The 17,593-nt window shown below is 41.4% G+C and overlaps 1 protein-coding gene across 3 annotated transcripts in view; it reads right to left on the bottom strand.

The window, feature by feature from the left end:
• LOC122712029 (unconventional myosin-IXb) overlaps positions 1-17,593 on the bottom strand; it is a 79,761-nt gene that overhangs the window by 49,337 nt on the left and 12,831 nt on the right. For 2 of the 3 annotated variants that reach the window (XM_043931306.1, XM_043931308.1), the window contains exon 2: positions 8,742-9,970. In XM_043931306.1, the coding sequence (XP_043787241.1) occupies positions 8,742-9,099 (358 nt within the window). In that variant the 5' untranslated portion in view covers positions 9,100-9,970. Of the gene's footprint in view, positions 1-8,741; positions 9,971-12,217; positions 12,389-17,593 lie in introns of those variants that run through there. The other variant, XM_043931307.1, reaches the window with a different exon arrangement.

The raw sequence follows: 17,593 nt of genomic DNA, 5'->3' as shown, positions 1-17,593 counted from the left end.
TTTCTGCAACTATTGTAATCGTATTTATTTTTCCTGGCTATTGTTACATTATAGTATATTAATCCTCTATTGCATGAATTTTTATGACGAGTTGAAAATGATATACACGGCTGTTAGTCTACTTAAAAATGAGCGTGGCCATGAAATAAATAATAACACCATTCTTATTTTTTGAAACATTGACGGGTGCATCCCTATATATATTTTACATGCCATATAAAATGGAAACACATATCTTTGAAATTTAAGTTCCCATTAATTGCAATTAATTCTGGAATGCAATAGAGGGTTAATCTTTCATCTTCGTTGTATTACACTCGAAGTGATAAAATTTGAAATGACCCATATACAGACTAATAAAAAAAAAAGAAAGAATCTGAGTATACTCGTTATCCCTAATTATTTTATTTATTTTATTTATTATTTATTTTCGTAATCCCTAAATTATTTTATACACAACTAATTCCTATTAAAATTACGACTCGTTTTCGTAAATTTATTACTTTCTTCTCCTTTCTTCTTTAAATTACGAACATCCCGTGTACGACTATAATGGGTTAACCGAGAGGTTACCGAGGCGAAAATTCCTCGACTGATCTGGAATCGAGTCGACCGATAACGATAACGCAAAATGACAAAGGGCGGAAGCCGCGATAAATTATTATAAAAGCGTATCGACGCGTCGGAAAGGCGGTCACGTGCATCCTTCCGCGCGTCGAGCCGACATAGCGGACGCTCAATGGACCCGGAAATTGATTTTATTCGTCTCGGTTGGTGGACACGACGCGCGAGACACCGTCAAACGGTCCCGGCCCTTCGCTCGAAATATCAATTTTCATAATAAATGCCCGCCCATATATTTGCCCGAATAAATGTAGGAATAAACGCGCGCGATACCGACGCCTAGAGCCTTCAGCGACGTAGAGGGACCGCCACGTGATGATTTATCGCGTGTAGTTAAGTTAAATTCAAGACCTGTTGTGTCGGACCGACCAATCGCGTTTCCTTTTCGTCGACTCGATCAATTTGCCAAATTTTTTCTCCGTTCTTCTCCTCCTCCAAGTCCAAGTATTATTTCTTTCGTTTCCTGTGTGTATGTATATATATATATATATATATATCGATCTTGCTTTATAGAATGGAAATTTATTTTTGCACGCGTTCAACGAGTCCATGATTCATTGGGAACTTAATTTCCATTGTAATTCGTAAGAACGTGAATTTTCTTTCATTGATTTTTGTATTTTACTTTTGCCCTTTGCGGAGAATATTCGAGACGATCGAATTATCATCGAGTCTTCCAAACTGTAAAAGCTTGGGAAAAATATATTTTCAACTCGTCTCAAATTTTTAATGATATCGTTGTTCCACGCGAAAGCACTTCGACCACTTTATTTTTTTCTTTCTTTGCAGAAAGTGTAAGTCAGTGGTTTCAGTTTCCATTTAGGGGATCGAAAGTGTTGCAACACAGCCTCATCCACCGATAGCGGGAGTAACTTATAGTCCTCTCGTCCACAAGGGCGAAGAAATCGAAACGAGGCTCAAGGGGGATCGCAACGCTTTCAATTACGGGACAAACGGCTCTTTTGTGTTTTCGTCGATGTTTCAATGGGAGGAGTCGACGCGTAGGACGCGAACCATGCGCCACTATCATCCGCCACACCTCACGATCGCGATAAATCAAACGTGCAACCTAATTAACCGACGACCCGGCCTATAATGGGAGCTTCATTACCAGGGAGCACGCTAATTACACGGATCCACCACTGACACGGGCTCAATGTAAGTTTACGTGTCCGTTTCACGGCCTACGAATCCGCATTATTGTCTTTGATTGCCGATCGCCCCGCCAAATCCTCCAATTAGACTGATTGTTCGTTTCAAGCGACCCTTGTTCACCCAAATGAATACCTCCGTGAAAAATTCCTCTACACCCTGTCGACAGACAACACCGAGAATTAAGTCTAAATCTTAGAGGAAGATGTTGAATCGATTCTTGAATTATGCGAATCCGAAAATGTAATTTGTTGCAAATGAAATTTAAATTTGTTGGATAAAATTTGTCGATTCGATCGAAGAGCGAGAGGAGGGAGAAGAGAAATTTGACAAATATTATTTAATAGTTTTACAATCGGCCATTTAGTATGCAACAATCTAACATTTAACTGAATATTTGATAAATCTGATTATCATTCTATTTTAATTACTAAATATTTAATGAACCTAATAATTATTACCTCCGCGTATAATCTACATTTATCTACATTTATCTACATTTATCTATATCATCCCCATAATTGAATTACACGTGGAACAACAAAATATATATACATATATATATTATTATACCCATGGATTATAATTTAAATTAATCACTACATTTACTAAATTTAATTCGCTATGCGAAAATAGAATGTTAATGTCACTCGGCAATTCTCTGAAATCAAGAGATACACCTGATACAAGCTGATGATGATGATAATAATAATAGTAATAATAATAATAATAATAATAATAATAATAATAATATTCCATAATCGATGGTCTCTCCGCACGCAAGTGTGGAATTCCACGCATGGCCGACCTTTTGTAAAAAAGCAAACGAAAAACCATTATCGCTAACCCGTTCCTCGAACTGTTCCTCCACCCATGTCGAATCGATCATCATTGCATAATTAGCGAGCAACATAAAGTGTTCACGGTGTCGGCCCGATCGATTCCGCTCTGTAAACTCCGTAAATGTTTCGAGCACGACGACGAATGTTGAATGGAAACCACGGCGTGAAATTGCCTATCCTTTATCAAAGTTCTTCTTTCGGTATGTATCTTGGATGTTTCTTACGTTTATCACAGGCAATGCGAATTCTGTCGCGATTCTGCCCGCGTGACTTGCTGACGCGATACGAGCCCGAGACGATGACAAATGGAACAAGTTCTATGAAGAAAGTTGACCGAAACGCAAAAATCTTCTCCAGAAAAAGTGGAAGGATGTGTTGTACTTTTCCATTTCCAAAGAGATGGTTGATTTCCTTTGTTTTTTTTTTTTTTTTTTTCTTTNTTTTTTTTTTTTTTTTTTTTTCCTTTAAATATATCTTCATTGAATCGGAGTAATTACATTATCTATTAACCAATATGGCCAATTTTCGATAGAATCTCGTTGCCAGAGGTTAATTAACTGGAAATGGAAACGATTAACAATGGTTAACAGGATTATTTGAATTTGAAAGAAAAATCTGTGTAATGGAATTCCATGACGATAACACGTTCGATGATTCTCATCGTGCGTTGGGGAAAATGGATCGAAAGTTCGGAAAATTTTCTTCCTTTCTTTTCTTGCCTTGGTCAGAGTCTATCGAGATTACCAATTTTCCAATAGAGCCCGCTATTAGATGCGCGACCACGAAGAATTGAAAATGATCAACAACGATTAATAGGATCGACGAGTCTAGAGAAAAATTTGCAAAATAATCTAGCGGGGGGCGGGGGATCAGTAGCTCTGATTATGCTGGACGGATGGGCGTAAATCGAGATTGGAAGATACGATAGCCGGGGGATAAAAAGCGATTTTTGTTCGTGTTTGTACGCGTGTTTCCACGATTAATATGATAAAACGCAATTCGAGGCCGGTAAACGTTAATTTGGCCGATTGTCCGGATGCACGCCCCCGCGTTGATTATAAAACACGGTGTAATTCCGTACCCGCAATTACGCGCCCTTTATATCCTGATTCGGGGAAACAAGCGGACATCACCGGCGGAATTTACTCGTAATTGCGTATTCCGCGCGGGTAATCGACCGTTTCCATTTTCTTTCCAATACAAACGAGGAATCGTGGCTGATACTTACAACACGATGCGAATACGTATTAATCCAACTCTCGAGATCCCCTCGAAAATAATCTCGACCGAATTCTCGAGATTTTAACTATTAATTTTGTTTTAATCCACGGACAAAAGGATCCGATTTTTCGGCCAGATATCGCCAGAGAGACCTCGACGTTTAATTAAACGTCCAGGATGTTGTCGAAGCCGTTGGAAGAGTAATGGTGAATTTCGAATTTGCGCGGAAGATGAGCGAACCGTGATATTTGATAGTTAAAAAAATTTTTGAAAAGTTGTCGCACCATGACAAAGAAAACTTGTGGCTTGATTAAAGAGTGGGGCCGATTCTGTTTTCCACCGATTGAAAAAGAGAAGTTTAAAAACGAGAAAAATCTTATCTACCTGATCCCGGTTATTTATCTTACAGGATCCATCAAACTCCAACGTAAATAAGATACGAAGCGAAATCGAAGCGAAAAATCTTTCTTTTATAAGAAGAATAATAATATATAAATATACATTCGAAATAAAAACTTGAACTTCGTAAAATGCTTATCTACCTCAATAGATAAGCCTCGACTCGACACTCTCGCACTGTTGTCGGAATCATGTGTACGATAAATAACAGAAAAAAATGTTCCACTACTACGCATCATACTCGTTAGACGAGATTCAGCGATCCGATTGAATTTTGCCTAATGCAAACTCTTCCCAGCTGTGCACTTAATATTTATTTCGAAACGGTATCAAAGATGAAACGATGGTTGTACGGATAAAGGGCTCTCGCCAATTTATGCACGCGTTTTAATAATAATCTCGTTCGTTTGCATTCTCGATTTATCTATTCGCGACAAAATGATAATAATTTATGATAACGCGAGTGCGCACGTTCGTTCTGTGCATCGAGCGGGACGCGGCCAGAATGGGAAATTTAGCGTGTATGCACTGTCAGTACGGATGATGCACAAGTTGTTAACACTAATACGTACGTCCGCCAGGAAAGGAGCCATTTTAAACAACACGCGCTACACTTTCCGCGTTCTCTATACCGCCCTCCCCGCGTGTACCACGTACGTACGCGTCAGACAAGATTACCGCGAATGGTAACGCGTTCAACTAGCAACTCCGATACGTTTAACCGGGACGATGATGTAAGAGCGCACCTCTTAAACTGACGCTTGCTCGAAACACGGTGCGTAATGGGCCGAGGCGTCGAGCTCAATAATTTGACGCGTCTAAACGCGAGGAACGAACGAACGTGACTCATTCGACTACGACGAACGTTACGCCTCGACTTGTTATGATTCGATTCGTTGTTATTATTTTGGATTAGTAATATCGACGAGGAAAGTTATATACGTTCGTTCGCTGCGCGAGAACATAAATATTGACAATTTTACGTGGAATATAATTGCGTAGAATTACGTGAAACGTATAAACTCGTTGGATGATTCAAATATAATTTTAATTAGAAAACTTTTTTTTAAATTCCGTGATTTATTTCTCCGTGGTTCTTTTCTTGAATGGATTTGATTTTTTTTTTATTCCATTTGAAAAAATTTTGTTGAATAATTAAATACCAGATGGGGCAAATTTTTATAATTTATAAATATTTCTGGCACAATAATAATTTTTATAATAATTTTTATCTTTAAAGATACGCGTTTCGTTGTTTGGGAAATAATCTCTTTTTTAAACAGCATACGAACGATGCTTTTAATCGAATATTTTTATAAATTCATAATAAAATTTGTAATTCTACCAAATAATTTTACGAACGAATTTATTCTATATCTTAATGTGGAAGAAAAAATTCGTATCGTAAAATATATAAAAAGATTCAAACTCTCGATGGAGATACAGTTTAAACCGAGATGAACGACGAAACGAGAGAGAAAAATCTTTGTAAAAATTTCTACAAAGGATTTTATTATTATTATCGGTGTCCAATTAATTTCAAAATTCTCAAAAGTCTGCTTGGTCAACCAAGCAGAGGCGCATCTTTTAACGCAAGGCCGGAAATGGATGCGTTTCCGCGCGAAATCCACCGCGTTCGTAATCCATTCGGATTAAATTCTACGCATAAAAACGCGAAACCATAGGAACGTGACCTGCATTCTTCATGGTTTAATTACATTTTTGCTCTGCCGCAAACTTTATCTCCATACCACATTCTTACCGTGTAGTTCGAGGATAGTATTTAAAAAACTTAATATCGGTATTGGCCAAGTGAGAATTGTTTCTTGGTCAGGTCCCATTCAAATAATGGCAATAATTTTGGACGGAAAAATCTAAAGATTAAATGAAATTTATCCTCTTCACAGATGCAAGATGTAAAATTCCTTTTTTTTTTTTATTGAATTTATAATCACACAAAATTTTACCACTTTCTTTTTGCATAATTTTCACAATTATTATTGCAAAAATATGCAGAAAGTCTCGTCTTTCTACAAAATTAAAATATTACTTTTTTTCCACCTTTTCTTTAATCATCCTTGGAACAACAGAAAAAAAAAATTTTTTTCATCGAATCTCAATTCTATGGATTAAATCCAAATCCGATTGTTCGAATCGAAACAAAATTTTCCCACTTTTCTCCCTTTCGATTATATTAATCGCAGATGAATTTCGTCAAATGAAAAAACAAAAAAAAAAAAAAACAATGGCGAACGACAAACAATCGCGGCAAATTGGTGTAAAATCTAATCGATAGAGGATAGTTGCCACGTTGACAATAACAGAAGGGGGGGGGGGACAAATGAACTTTTCCAATCATAATTTACACGGTGTTGAACGGGGGCTCGATTAATGCCCTGCATTAAATCAATTGCGCTAATGCGGCTCGCTGCATAAATACGTAAAGCTCGTTAAAAACAAAAATTAATGCCCTCCGGTAGTCTAGCACGGTGCACTGCGAAATTTCAACGTTTCACGGGCCCGCGATCGTTAAGTACAACCAGCTAACGAAATTATCGCCGTTACCCCTCCCTCCCTCCCTCGAAATCGAAATTAACATCAAAGAGAGGATGCACGAGCCGTCGACCTTTGCGTGTATATACGTATATATATATCGATTGGACGGCCTTGTTTTTTGACCGTCTCGTCCAGGCAAAAATCGACGATCGGTGTTAGTTTTTGATGTTGAGCGAGCGCGACGCGAGTTCGATCGCCGTGAAAATTAGAAACTGGATTCATTCATCGTCACTGGTGTCGCGTCTAATCGCGACCTCGAAGCGGTGGGTATCCAAAAAGTGTTCACGAATCGTTTTGAATTCGCGAGACAGTTTCGATTCGACGTTAAATCGACGTGAAACTTGGAAGACGAAGCGAAAAAGCGTACCCTTAATGTTTCGAATAATGTCGTTCGAGATTAAAATTCTTTCCCAGAGTTGTTAATTTATTCTTCATCGGAGGATAACGAAGAGTATTATTATCCAATAATCATAATTTTCGCTCTCGATACGATGTTATATCCATTAACGAAAAATTACTCTCGACGATAATTTCGTAGAATTTTACTCTGAAACGTGTTCGCGATCCTCGATTTCGTTAAATAATAATCAACGCGAAATCTTAAAATGTATCGTTAGAATTTTAATTATCTTCGAAGATTTCTCGATTTAAAGGTTCCGTTGGAGAGAAGAAAAAGCTCGGTTCGAGGAGGTCGAGGCGAACGTGTATAAATCCAAGCGAATCAGGTTTTTACGTCGGCGAGAGGGCGTAAATTTTTTGGAAAGAGGTATCCAATTACCAGAACGACGCGTTTCATTGCGCGAAAAAACCGCTACAACAAAATAACCGTCGGTGAAAGTAACGAGAAACGTCGATTTAAATGGTCCCCCCCCGATCGGTCAATTGAACAGCTCCTATTTTCGATGCATGGCACAACTTCAAACGAGCCGTACCCGGCTCCCCTCTCTCCTCCTCCCCCACCGTAAATTGTCATCCGCGATTGTTCGTTCCTTCTACGTAAATCTATTACGTAGGGAACGCGAACCCTTCGCGCCGGCCAGGTGCATCGCGATGCCTATCCCATAAAGTCCCATAAACTGGAACCCGCGTTCGATCAACGTTATGGGACGCGATTTATCCTCCAGATACTTATTTTCTCCTCTCTCCTGATTCCCCTATTCTCTCACGGGGCAACTAACTTTTATTCTTTTATCCTTTGATTACCAATTGATAATATAAAGGATATTTATAAAGTGCAGAGAGAAAAATAATATCGATTTTTATGCTCGTTTGCAGATATCTAGAATCTAGATTTCTGCAAAACAAACGTCAACGTTGTATTGGATGAGATTTATCCTCCGGATATTTATTTTCCTCTTTCACGATAAAAAAACGAACTATTCTTTTATTCTTAAATTAGAAATTGATAATATATAGGATATTTATAAAGTGCAGATATCGAAACAGACATAAAAAGAATATCAATTTTTACGTTCGTTTCGATATCTGGAATCTAGATTTCTGCAAAACAACGTCAACGTTATGGGACGAGATTTATTGTCCTCCAGATACTTATTTTTTCTTCTCTCCTGATTCTCTCACGAGAGAACTATTCTTTTATTCTTAATTACAAACTGATAACAAAAATGAATATCAATTTTTATGTTCGTTTGCAGATATCTAGAATCTAGATTTCTGCAAAACAAACGTCAACGTTTATGGGATACTTATTTTTCTCTCTCACGACAAAACTAACTATTCTTTTATTCCCAATTACAAACTGATAATACACAGGACATTTATAAAGATATACAGAAATAAATAATTCTCTATGTTCGTTTCTATAAATCTAAATTCTGCAAAACAACTATAAACTATAAAAGCTTCGTTTACCGAAAGGAATTACATCATTTTATAATATAAATTTTCGAAATTCTCGTTGGAGAAAACAAAAGAAAAGACACTCACCGGAAGAGAGCTTGGACCTCTGCAACAGCCAAGTCTGGAGCGCCAAACGTTCCCTGTGCCTGCAGAAGAACTCGGGCCTGATCCCGTGCCTCTTGAGGAACTCGTCGCACTTTCTGAACGCGGCCAAAGCCTTGGCCGCCTCGACCTCGTCGATATCCGCGAGAACGTTCGGGCACGAGCTACGTCTCGAGGACGAGGAACGTTCCTCGTAAGTCTCGTCGGGCAACAGCATCCCCATCCCCGCGGAGCAGGACCACCAACACAGCTCGACGATCCCCCCGTCTTCCTTTCGACAGCTGTCGTCGGTGTTCACGCCGGTCTGGCAACTTTCAGCTCGCGGCACTCGTCCAAAGCACATATTAATCCCGGCCCTTTGCCTCAGAAAACCGTTTCTAATCGGCCAGGAAACGTGTCTCGACCTGTGTTTCGCCCAAAACGGTCCTCTCCCCCTCTCACTCTCTCTCTCTCTCTCTCGTTCACTCCTCGTCGCTTTCCCTCTCGTATTCACGGGTCAACGGTTGATTTTCCGCGGCGCGAGTGACGGCCCGCTCCCTCGATCTCTCACCCTCGAAAGAGGCGAGGCACGCCCTTAATGAGATCTCATCTCGATCAATAGGATTTTGTCGGGAAGCAGGCCAGTCAGCTTCAACCTCTTTCACGCGTATCACCTCGTGACTCGTGAGCCATCTCGCTCCTCCCTTTTTTTTCTTCTTCTTTTTTTTGCCCCCTCCCCCAACGAGGGCGAACGAAGAGGAAAGCCTCTTCGTTCTCGATTCCTTCCCCGACCGCTAATTGAATCGAGCCCAGGCGGATCGGTTTATTGGTTACGAAAGCATCCACACCGCCCACCCACTCGGATGATAGTCCAAAGCCTCAAAGATTTCCTCGAGGAGCAGCCCGATTGGCGGCTGCTACGTGGCTCGAATTCGAACGCATCCGATGTATCTCTTCGTGAAATCGATCGTCGCTTCTCCCTCTTCCCCACCCCCCTCTCCCAAGAGGGGTGGATCTCGGTATCGATCTCGATCGCGTCGAAACGCTGCCGACTTTCACCCGATTCGAGGTCTCGCTCCACCCTTTTGCCCGTGATTCGATGATTTCCCCGTTGATCGCGTCAAGAAGATACTTTTCGAAGGTGGTTCCGAGGTAGCCGGATATCGCTTACGTTTCACGCATTTCCGCGCCATCGTTCTTCCAGTCGAGACGACAGCTATGCGCTCCGGATGTCCCTGGAAAATAGAGAATGTTACGCGTAAGCGGGAGAGAATTATCGTGGAATTCGTTTGTGTTTTCGCTCGATTTTATTTTATTTATTCTTTCTTCTTTTTCTTTTTCTTTTATATTCGCAAAAGTCAAAAAACGAGAGCACTTTTTTTCGTACGAATGATGCTTTAAATTTTTTTTTTGATTTTTTTTTGATCGAGGTTGAGTGGCAATCGTTGCAAAACAAAATCTTTTTTTTTTTTTTTGTTTNCAACGAAATAAAAATACAACGATTTCGATTAATAACGAAATACTTTTGAATCCTCTCCTCCTCCCCCTCCCTCAGCGTGGAAATTGATACATTTCCTCGTTTATGAGACACGAATAAAACAACGTGCGCGCCAAGAGTTATAGCTGATATTCATGGGATTATGGGAGACAACGGTACGATTTAATAGGACGGCCATTTCCATTTTAGAGGAGTTGGCCAACAATAAACATATTAACGATCCCGTTACCACCATCGTTACAACGATCGATACGATATTTCCATTCAATCCGTGTTTCCGCGGAATTTTGCTTATTTTTTTTTTTTTTCCTCGACAATGTTTCCACACGAATCTCGTGGCGATATAAATAATTCTTTCGTCGATTCGAAAATACATCTGTATCGATAATTTTCCTTTTCTTCCTGTATAATCCTATATATATATTTTTTTCGAAAAAGTTTGGCCAATAATCGACGAGGTTGCGTGAAAAACAAGTTTGCCAAACTCGTTCCGGGGTTTCGAAGAAAGATTAGCCTTTGCTTTGCGATATTGCCGGGTGAATATAAAATTAAGTTAGGCTATTAATTAACAAACAACACGCGGTCGAGTTCGACTGGAAGAGTAATCCGACAAGGCGACTGGTAGCATTGACGATCCCACGACACGCGAGCGTGCCGTCACCTTGTTTTAATCCTTGCCTCATCGTCGATAAACATTATTGTCGTTCACGGAATCTTCCTCGATATCTTAAGAATCGTGCACAACGTACGAAAGGATATCGATAATTCGAATCATTCTCGCAAAATTTTTTCTACTCCAAGTTTAAAAATTTTAAACAACAATTGAAAATTCTCGTTCATTAATTATCTCCGCGTTAATAAAAAATGTTAAAGATGTATACGATGTAATTAATTGATAAAAATTATTCGTTTAACATCAAAGGTTGAAATTCCGTTATTAATCATTTCCACGTTGGAAAGGAAAAGAAAAGATAATATAAATTTTGGAACAATCTATAATCGAATATCTCTATCTATATAATAATTTTTACTCGATAATAATTTACATCGAAGTTCCTTGAACATCCATCATTGATCTCTACATGATCTTTTTTTGAAATATTTTTCGATATTTCCTTTTCCTTTCTTTTTTTCTTTTCTTTTTTTTCCGAGGACCATCGAATTAAACGTTTTAAACGTCAGCTCCTCTCGATCTCGGCTCTTCCCACGAATACCGTTAATCCAGGCTGCTTCGTTATCGCGAGGAAACATTAATCAGAAAGTCCCATAGGAGTCGTGACACGTTCGATCGTCGTGTGGACGTCGCTTTAAACCGCGATGCATAAACATCGCGATGAAGAAGAGGGAACTCGACGGTGACTCGACACGTGCCACCCACGGTGAATTACAGTATTGGTGGATCCGTTCGCGGATCGAGGGACCCACCGGTAGTTCGATACACGAATAAAGATCGAGATCGGAATCTCCGACACCAGGAAACCGTTCGTTCCATTCGAATCGATGCCTTCCTTTGCCTATCTCCCACGAAATCTAACCGGCCAATCAACCCGAATCCTCGTAAATCGCCGAGGGACGCCTTCCATGGACGCACGAAATTGCGTTATTTTCGTTTTATAAATTGCTTAACCGCCCGTCAACCGGCCGCATAATACGTCGTAAAACCGTCGACGAGTCGTCGCATGGGATCCTCTTGGAAAAGTGAAATTTCGTGAAAATGATTTAATAATGCAACAACCAAGATCCTCTTATATATCTTCCTTTTATAAAATGTGAAAATATAAAGTGTAAGATGAAAAATCGGACAGCAGACGGAATATTCGTGGATTATTCGTGACGATCTTTTTCATCTCAATGTTCTTGAAAACAATGCTCGTTCGACGTTAATTGCGCGATTGAGTTAATTTGAGTTCGAGGATTACAAAAAAAAAAAAAATTTAAAATACACTTGATCGTTGATGATGAAGCACACGAGTTAATATACTACCTGCTTATGCTTCTCGCAGGCTCTGACCTCGCCTCTCCTTCGCAACGTCGAAAAGCGGAGCCTGCGGCGACAGCGCGGGAACCTCACGACCGTCTGATAAATTTACGTCCAATGAGTTTAAAGCGCATTAGCGCGCGATAAATTTCGTCCTTTGCCTTTGCAAGTCCCGCGGGCGATGAGCGGCAAGATCGTCTATCCAGCTATGCTCCATATTTTCCCCTGCCTCCCGATTATTCCGAGACGAAACCCTTCTTTCCTCTTCCATCGAGCAATACGCTTAATTTTCTACGTGCCGTTCTAATTTTCTAATCTTTCCCCTATTCTTTTCAAGAATATCGGAAGAAGAAAAAAATGAAGAATTATCGATATTTTCAAAGATAAGAGGGAGATTGAAATTTTCTCAGATATACAGATACAGTATAGAATTTTGTTTAGGCGAACTCATCGAGTAGTTTAATCGCTTATAATTAAGATCTTAAAAATAACAAAACAATAGTGTAATCTCTTTATCAATATTCTTCTATTATCTCTATATTATCTGTCTTTCTCTTACATAATTTTCCATAATTTTTACGTATTATTCTCCTTATCGTCCAGATGGAGCAAGACAATAAACAATAAATAACCTAAATATAATTTTGAAGAATAAAAGTCGAATAAATAAAAAAAAAAAAATAAAAAATGAAGAATTTTCATTTTCTCTGTCTCTGTCCGCCCTATGTGATATCATAAAGTCATTTTATATATATATATAGTATGCGATACGTGTCCTGACAAAAAGAAGAGGAAATAAAGAAGAAGAAGGATCGTAAAAAATGGGAGGGAAAACGAGAAATAAAAAAATAAAAGAACCAAGTGAATTTCTTTCCTCACCCATTATATAATCGAATCGAATTTTCGATTCGAAAATATTCGAATCGAATATATATTCGTCTCCAATTTCGAATAATAATCCAAGGTTAAGGCGAGGTTTCTCGATTCTCGTAAATCGATACTCGGCTCGGCAGTAAAGAGAGGACGAAAGCGCTGGCCACGCGAAAGTTAGTTCAACCGCTGCTCGTCCTCCCCTCCCCCCCTTCCGAGAAGATTTACCTTAGAACGTAAAGCGCTCGCGATAATTTTATTTCGCCGAGCGTGTAAACCCGTTCCCCGTGTCCCGCCCGTGTGCGTGTAAATCGCGCGTGTATCGCTCCGTGGCGGGCATATAATATGCAACGCGGACACGTGCATCCTGCTCCGCGCCCTCGTGGGAGATAGTATAAAAGGAGGGGGGGAAGGAGGAATAAGAAGAAGAAAGTGTGAAGGAAACCGAGAAAATGAGCGTGTACGACAACCTATAAAATGCACGAAACCTCGAAACCTTCTCCACGGAAATTAAGGAAAGGGAAAATAAAAATACCGAGTCTCTTTAAGAATAGGAGTCTCTTTAAGAAGAGAATTTTGACTTTCTCGTCTCTGTTCGCTCTATGTGATATCATAAAACCATTATATATATATAGTACGCGACACGTGTCCTGGCAAAAGAAAGAAGAAGAGGAAATAAAGAAGAAGAAAGAGGACGATCGTGGAAAATGGGAGGGAAAACGAGCGATACCGTGAATAATACTAGCGGCGAGGAAAACAGCGCGAAAAAACGAAGGAAAGGATTGGGTTGGGATTAAGATAGGGGAACAAAGGGGAAACGAGAGAGAGAGAGAGAGAGAGAAAAAATTCTTTGGTAAAGAAAAAAAAGGAACGGGTGGGAAACGAAGAAGGGAGGGTAGTACACACGAAAGGGTTGAGAATCGATGGAGAGGGGGATAGAGTTAACAGCGTGCATTTAACAACGTTCGCAACGTTTGCAACACTGGGTTTTTTAGCCGGAGGAAGGAAGGAAGAGAGGGAGGGGGAGATGAGAGAGGAAGAACGAGAGAGGACATTCGCCCTTCGCGAATGTTTAAGAAATACGCGTTGTGCGTACGAGCGAGGGCGTACGAGGCTGTGATTAGGGCCCGAGTTGGGCCCCTCGGGGCCTTACAAACCGCCCACTACACACCGTGGCCAGACGAGAAAAGAAGAGTGGAGAGGCGAACGGAACGGGTTGCCTGAAACATCTTTGCGGGACCGCGTGGGAACGTATCGGCTCGTCTATCATCTTAAACCTCCCTCGCGTTTCTCTCCCTTCAGGCCTAACCTGGGATAACCAACCAACCCTCTCCAACCGCGTATAACACACAGGGTGATTATAAAGTGCTTAACGCGCCTCCGGATCGTGTTACCGTCGATGCTCCATCCGGATTTGCCCTATTGCGTTTCGCGCCCGTCTCCTCGATCCCTTATCACCCAGGATCGAATGGAATTATAATTTTAACCCGTCGCCATTGCATTTTTCCCAATCCTCGATGTATATACTCGAAATCTCGAATACGCGCGCGGTGACGAGCAATCACGTACTTCCGGATTACGTATTATCGAAAGACGTATGAATTACCCTGTCTCTTGTAGTCGTCGGGTTTTCGATCGTTAGAGTAGATAACGTGGACGCTATTCAATCTTTTTCTCGTTATCGTTCACATATATTTGATATGTTTTGATATTTTTCTTATTTTTTTTTAATAAGAAGAGAAAAAAAAGAGAAAATATTATACGAAGGAATGGTCGATGCGATTCTTCAATCGATTAACATCAATTTCCCTTTTAAACAGATCCTATTTTCCACCACGTCACGCGTTAAAAACTTTCAGTTGGTTAAAAACTCGTTGCTCGAGCATGAGAAAGAGAAGGAGGAGGAGGAGGGGACAAATGAAACGGAACGTTATCTCAATCCAACTGTCGTTCTTTTTCTCCCCCACGCTTTTGAACTAATTACCATTGCACATCTCCACGACTTTGGTATATTTTCAATGGAGAATATCCTCCTGTCGGATACTTTCATACTCGGCTATTCTTCCCTCGAATCGGAGCAAAGAGAGGTCTGATGAAAACACCCGCAACGTGAGAGGCCCCGGAACGAAACACGGCCGCGTACGTGTATAATCAAGGGAAACGAGATAGATAGAGAGAAAGAGGGAGAGAGAAAAAGAGAAAAAGAGGGGAAAGAGTATCGTGCATCGATGCGTGAGGCGGGCAGTGGTAAAGTGGTGGTTCGTGTGCGTGTTGTGCACACTCGGCGTCGATGATGACGTCGTGGCGATGTTACGCTGCTATTACTTAGCATCCCCCGGGCGGGGGATCGACTCCGCCAGGGAGAGAGAGCGTAGGTCACGGAAAGGTTCCCGAAACCAAGGAGGGGAGGAACGAGCGAGGGCTACGAGAATTATCGACCGAGATAATCCGTTCGAACCGGATCTTTGCTATCTCGATTTCGAAATTCGAAGAAAATTCTTCTCTGAATTTTGAAATGAAATTCCACTTCGAAACGTCGTAATTCCATCGATCCTCCTCCGATTGTAACGAGACGAAGAAGGAAATGAAACTCTCCGATTCGATTGGTAGGAGGATCGGGCTCAGTTTCCGGAGGGAGTCCCCGGACGTGGAAGGAGCGAGGGGTCGATTAGTCGGGGCAATAGTCCGTGGGATTAAAAGTTGGCAGGCGACGAGCAATTTGTATTCCGTGCGCGGAGTGATCGCCGCGACGGGGCAGGCCTCGAGGAATCTTGGCGCCGTCTCGGGCACGCACAGGCTCAAGGACACCCGTTAGATCTCTTCCGTGGCCACGGGACCTCTGCGGTTCCCTTGCCCGGAACCAGGGATCGAGCGGATGGCAAAAAAAGCTTAATTAAAATTCCAGTCTTGCTAAGTCCGCTCGTGGAAAACGACGTCGTCGAGGCGGGAAAGAGGGAGAGAAACGCGGCGAAGGGAGGAGAGAGAGAGAGAGAGAGAGTTGGCGTCTGGTCCTGCTCCACCGACTCGGTGACGTCTCGAGAAAACGCGGAAATAAATAAGCCGTGGCGCGCTCGGAATATTTCAAAGACCGTCCTGTGTTCCCGACGTGCTCGCGGGCCGAGCTTTATTCGGCGAGAACGCGCCTCCTCGTCTTCGAGAGCTTTCCAACGACCCAACCACTCTTTCATTAAGTACGCGCGATTCAAACGTGCGCGAACGAAGCTGCCAGCCACGCGGTGACGTTCTTTAATCCTCCACGTCGATGTCGGCTTCCCCTCCCTTCCCTTTTGTCTTTCACTCGTGCGCCTCTGTGCACGGGGGAGGGGGGACTGGTGGAGGACGACTCTGCGTTGATAAACTCGCGCGCCTTGGAAGAGATCCCCTCGTCCAAGACCGAATCGCATCGTAGTTGAATCATGATAAGACATAACATCCGATAAATTCTATGATCGAATTGTAATCGACGCGCGATTGATAAATAACGAAGGGATATAAAATAGGGGGCAGAATCGTTATTCGCTTTAATCTTTGGACTAAAGATCGAGAGAGGACGCGATAAAAAGAAAGGAGCAAGAAGTTAATATCCCGAGAACCCGATCGTCGTCGAACAAAGGGCAACGGAGCGTGAGATAAGCCCCGCGCGAGAGATGTCGGTATAAGATGACACGTCGATCGAGATTTCGTCTGCCGCCACGAACACCCGCCACCCTCCGCAACAGGTGTCACCGTGGCCGGTGGACCGTTAAAAAATAGAAAACCGCTGACCAGACGGACGACTTTCCATCGATGCTTGAAAAATCCCGCGGCGACCAATCGGGCAGAAAATATTTTAAGCCGCGGAATCGGTTCGCCTCCCTCGGCGGAACCTCCATCCCCCTCCATGGATCGATCGCTCCCCCTCCCTCTTCGACTGAAAATGAACACGGATCCGCCGAAAAATCGTACGACCTATCGGTGTCCAGCGATCGTATTTTATAACGTAAACGTGGCGTGAGTTGACCAACATCTGGAGGATTTAAAAAACGCGGCCGTAAATCACGCGCGGGAGACGCTTACCTCGCGCTCCGAAATTTCGCAACGGAATTACGCGTTTAGCTCGGATAGCTAACTGAAATTTTTTTTTCTTCTTCTTCTTTTTCTATTTTCTTCTTGGAGAGGATATTCATTCACAGCTTCATTATGAAGGAAATTATTATCCTTTATCTTTTCCAGCTTTCTGGTTTTCCTCCCTTATTATATTATTCCAGTTCTTTTTTTTATTATTATTATTATTATTTCCTACGAAGATGAGCGAAAAAGTAAGTCAAGTTCGTCTAATTTTAAAGATATCTTGATTAAATTTGGTGCTAACGCTTTCGAAATATTTCGCTTAGCTATCGATCGTTGAAATAAATACGCGAAACGAAAATAATTGCGGCTAATTTTTTTCACATTTTCGAACGAAACCAAAAAGAAACCAACTTCGAACACGCCTCGCTTCCTCCTCTTGTTCTAATAAGAGCGCTACCATTT

Source organism: Apis laboriosa, unplaced genomic scaffold (genome assembly GCF_014066325.1).
Source record: "Apis laboriosa isolate Shangri-la unplaced genomic scaffold, ASM1406632v1 scaffold18_cov149, whole genome shotgun sequence".
Classification (NCBI taxonomy): domain Eukaryota; kingdom Metazoa; phylum Arthropoda; class Insecta; order Hymenoptera; family Apidae; genus Apis; species Apis laboriosa.
The sequence above is the reverse complement of the archived record's forward strand: the minus strand, read 5'-3'. Positions and strand labels throughout refer to the sequence as shown.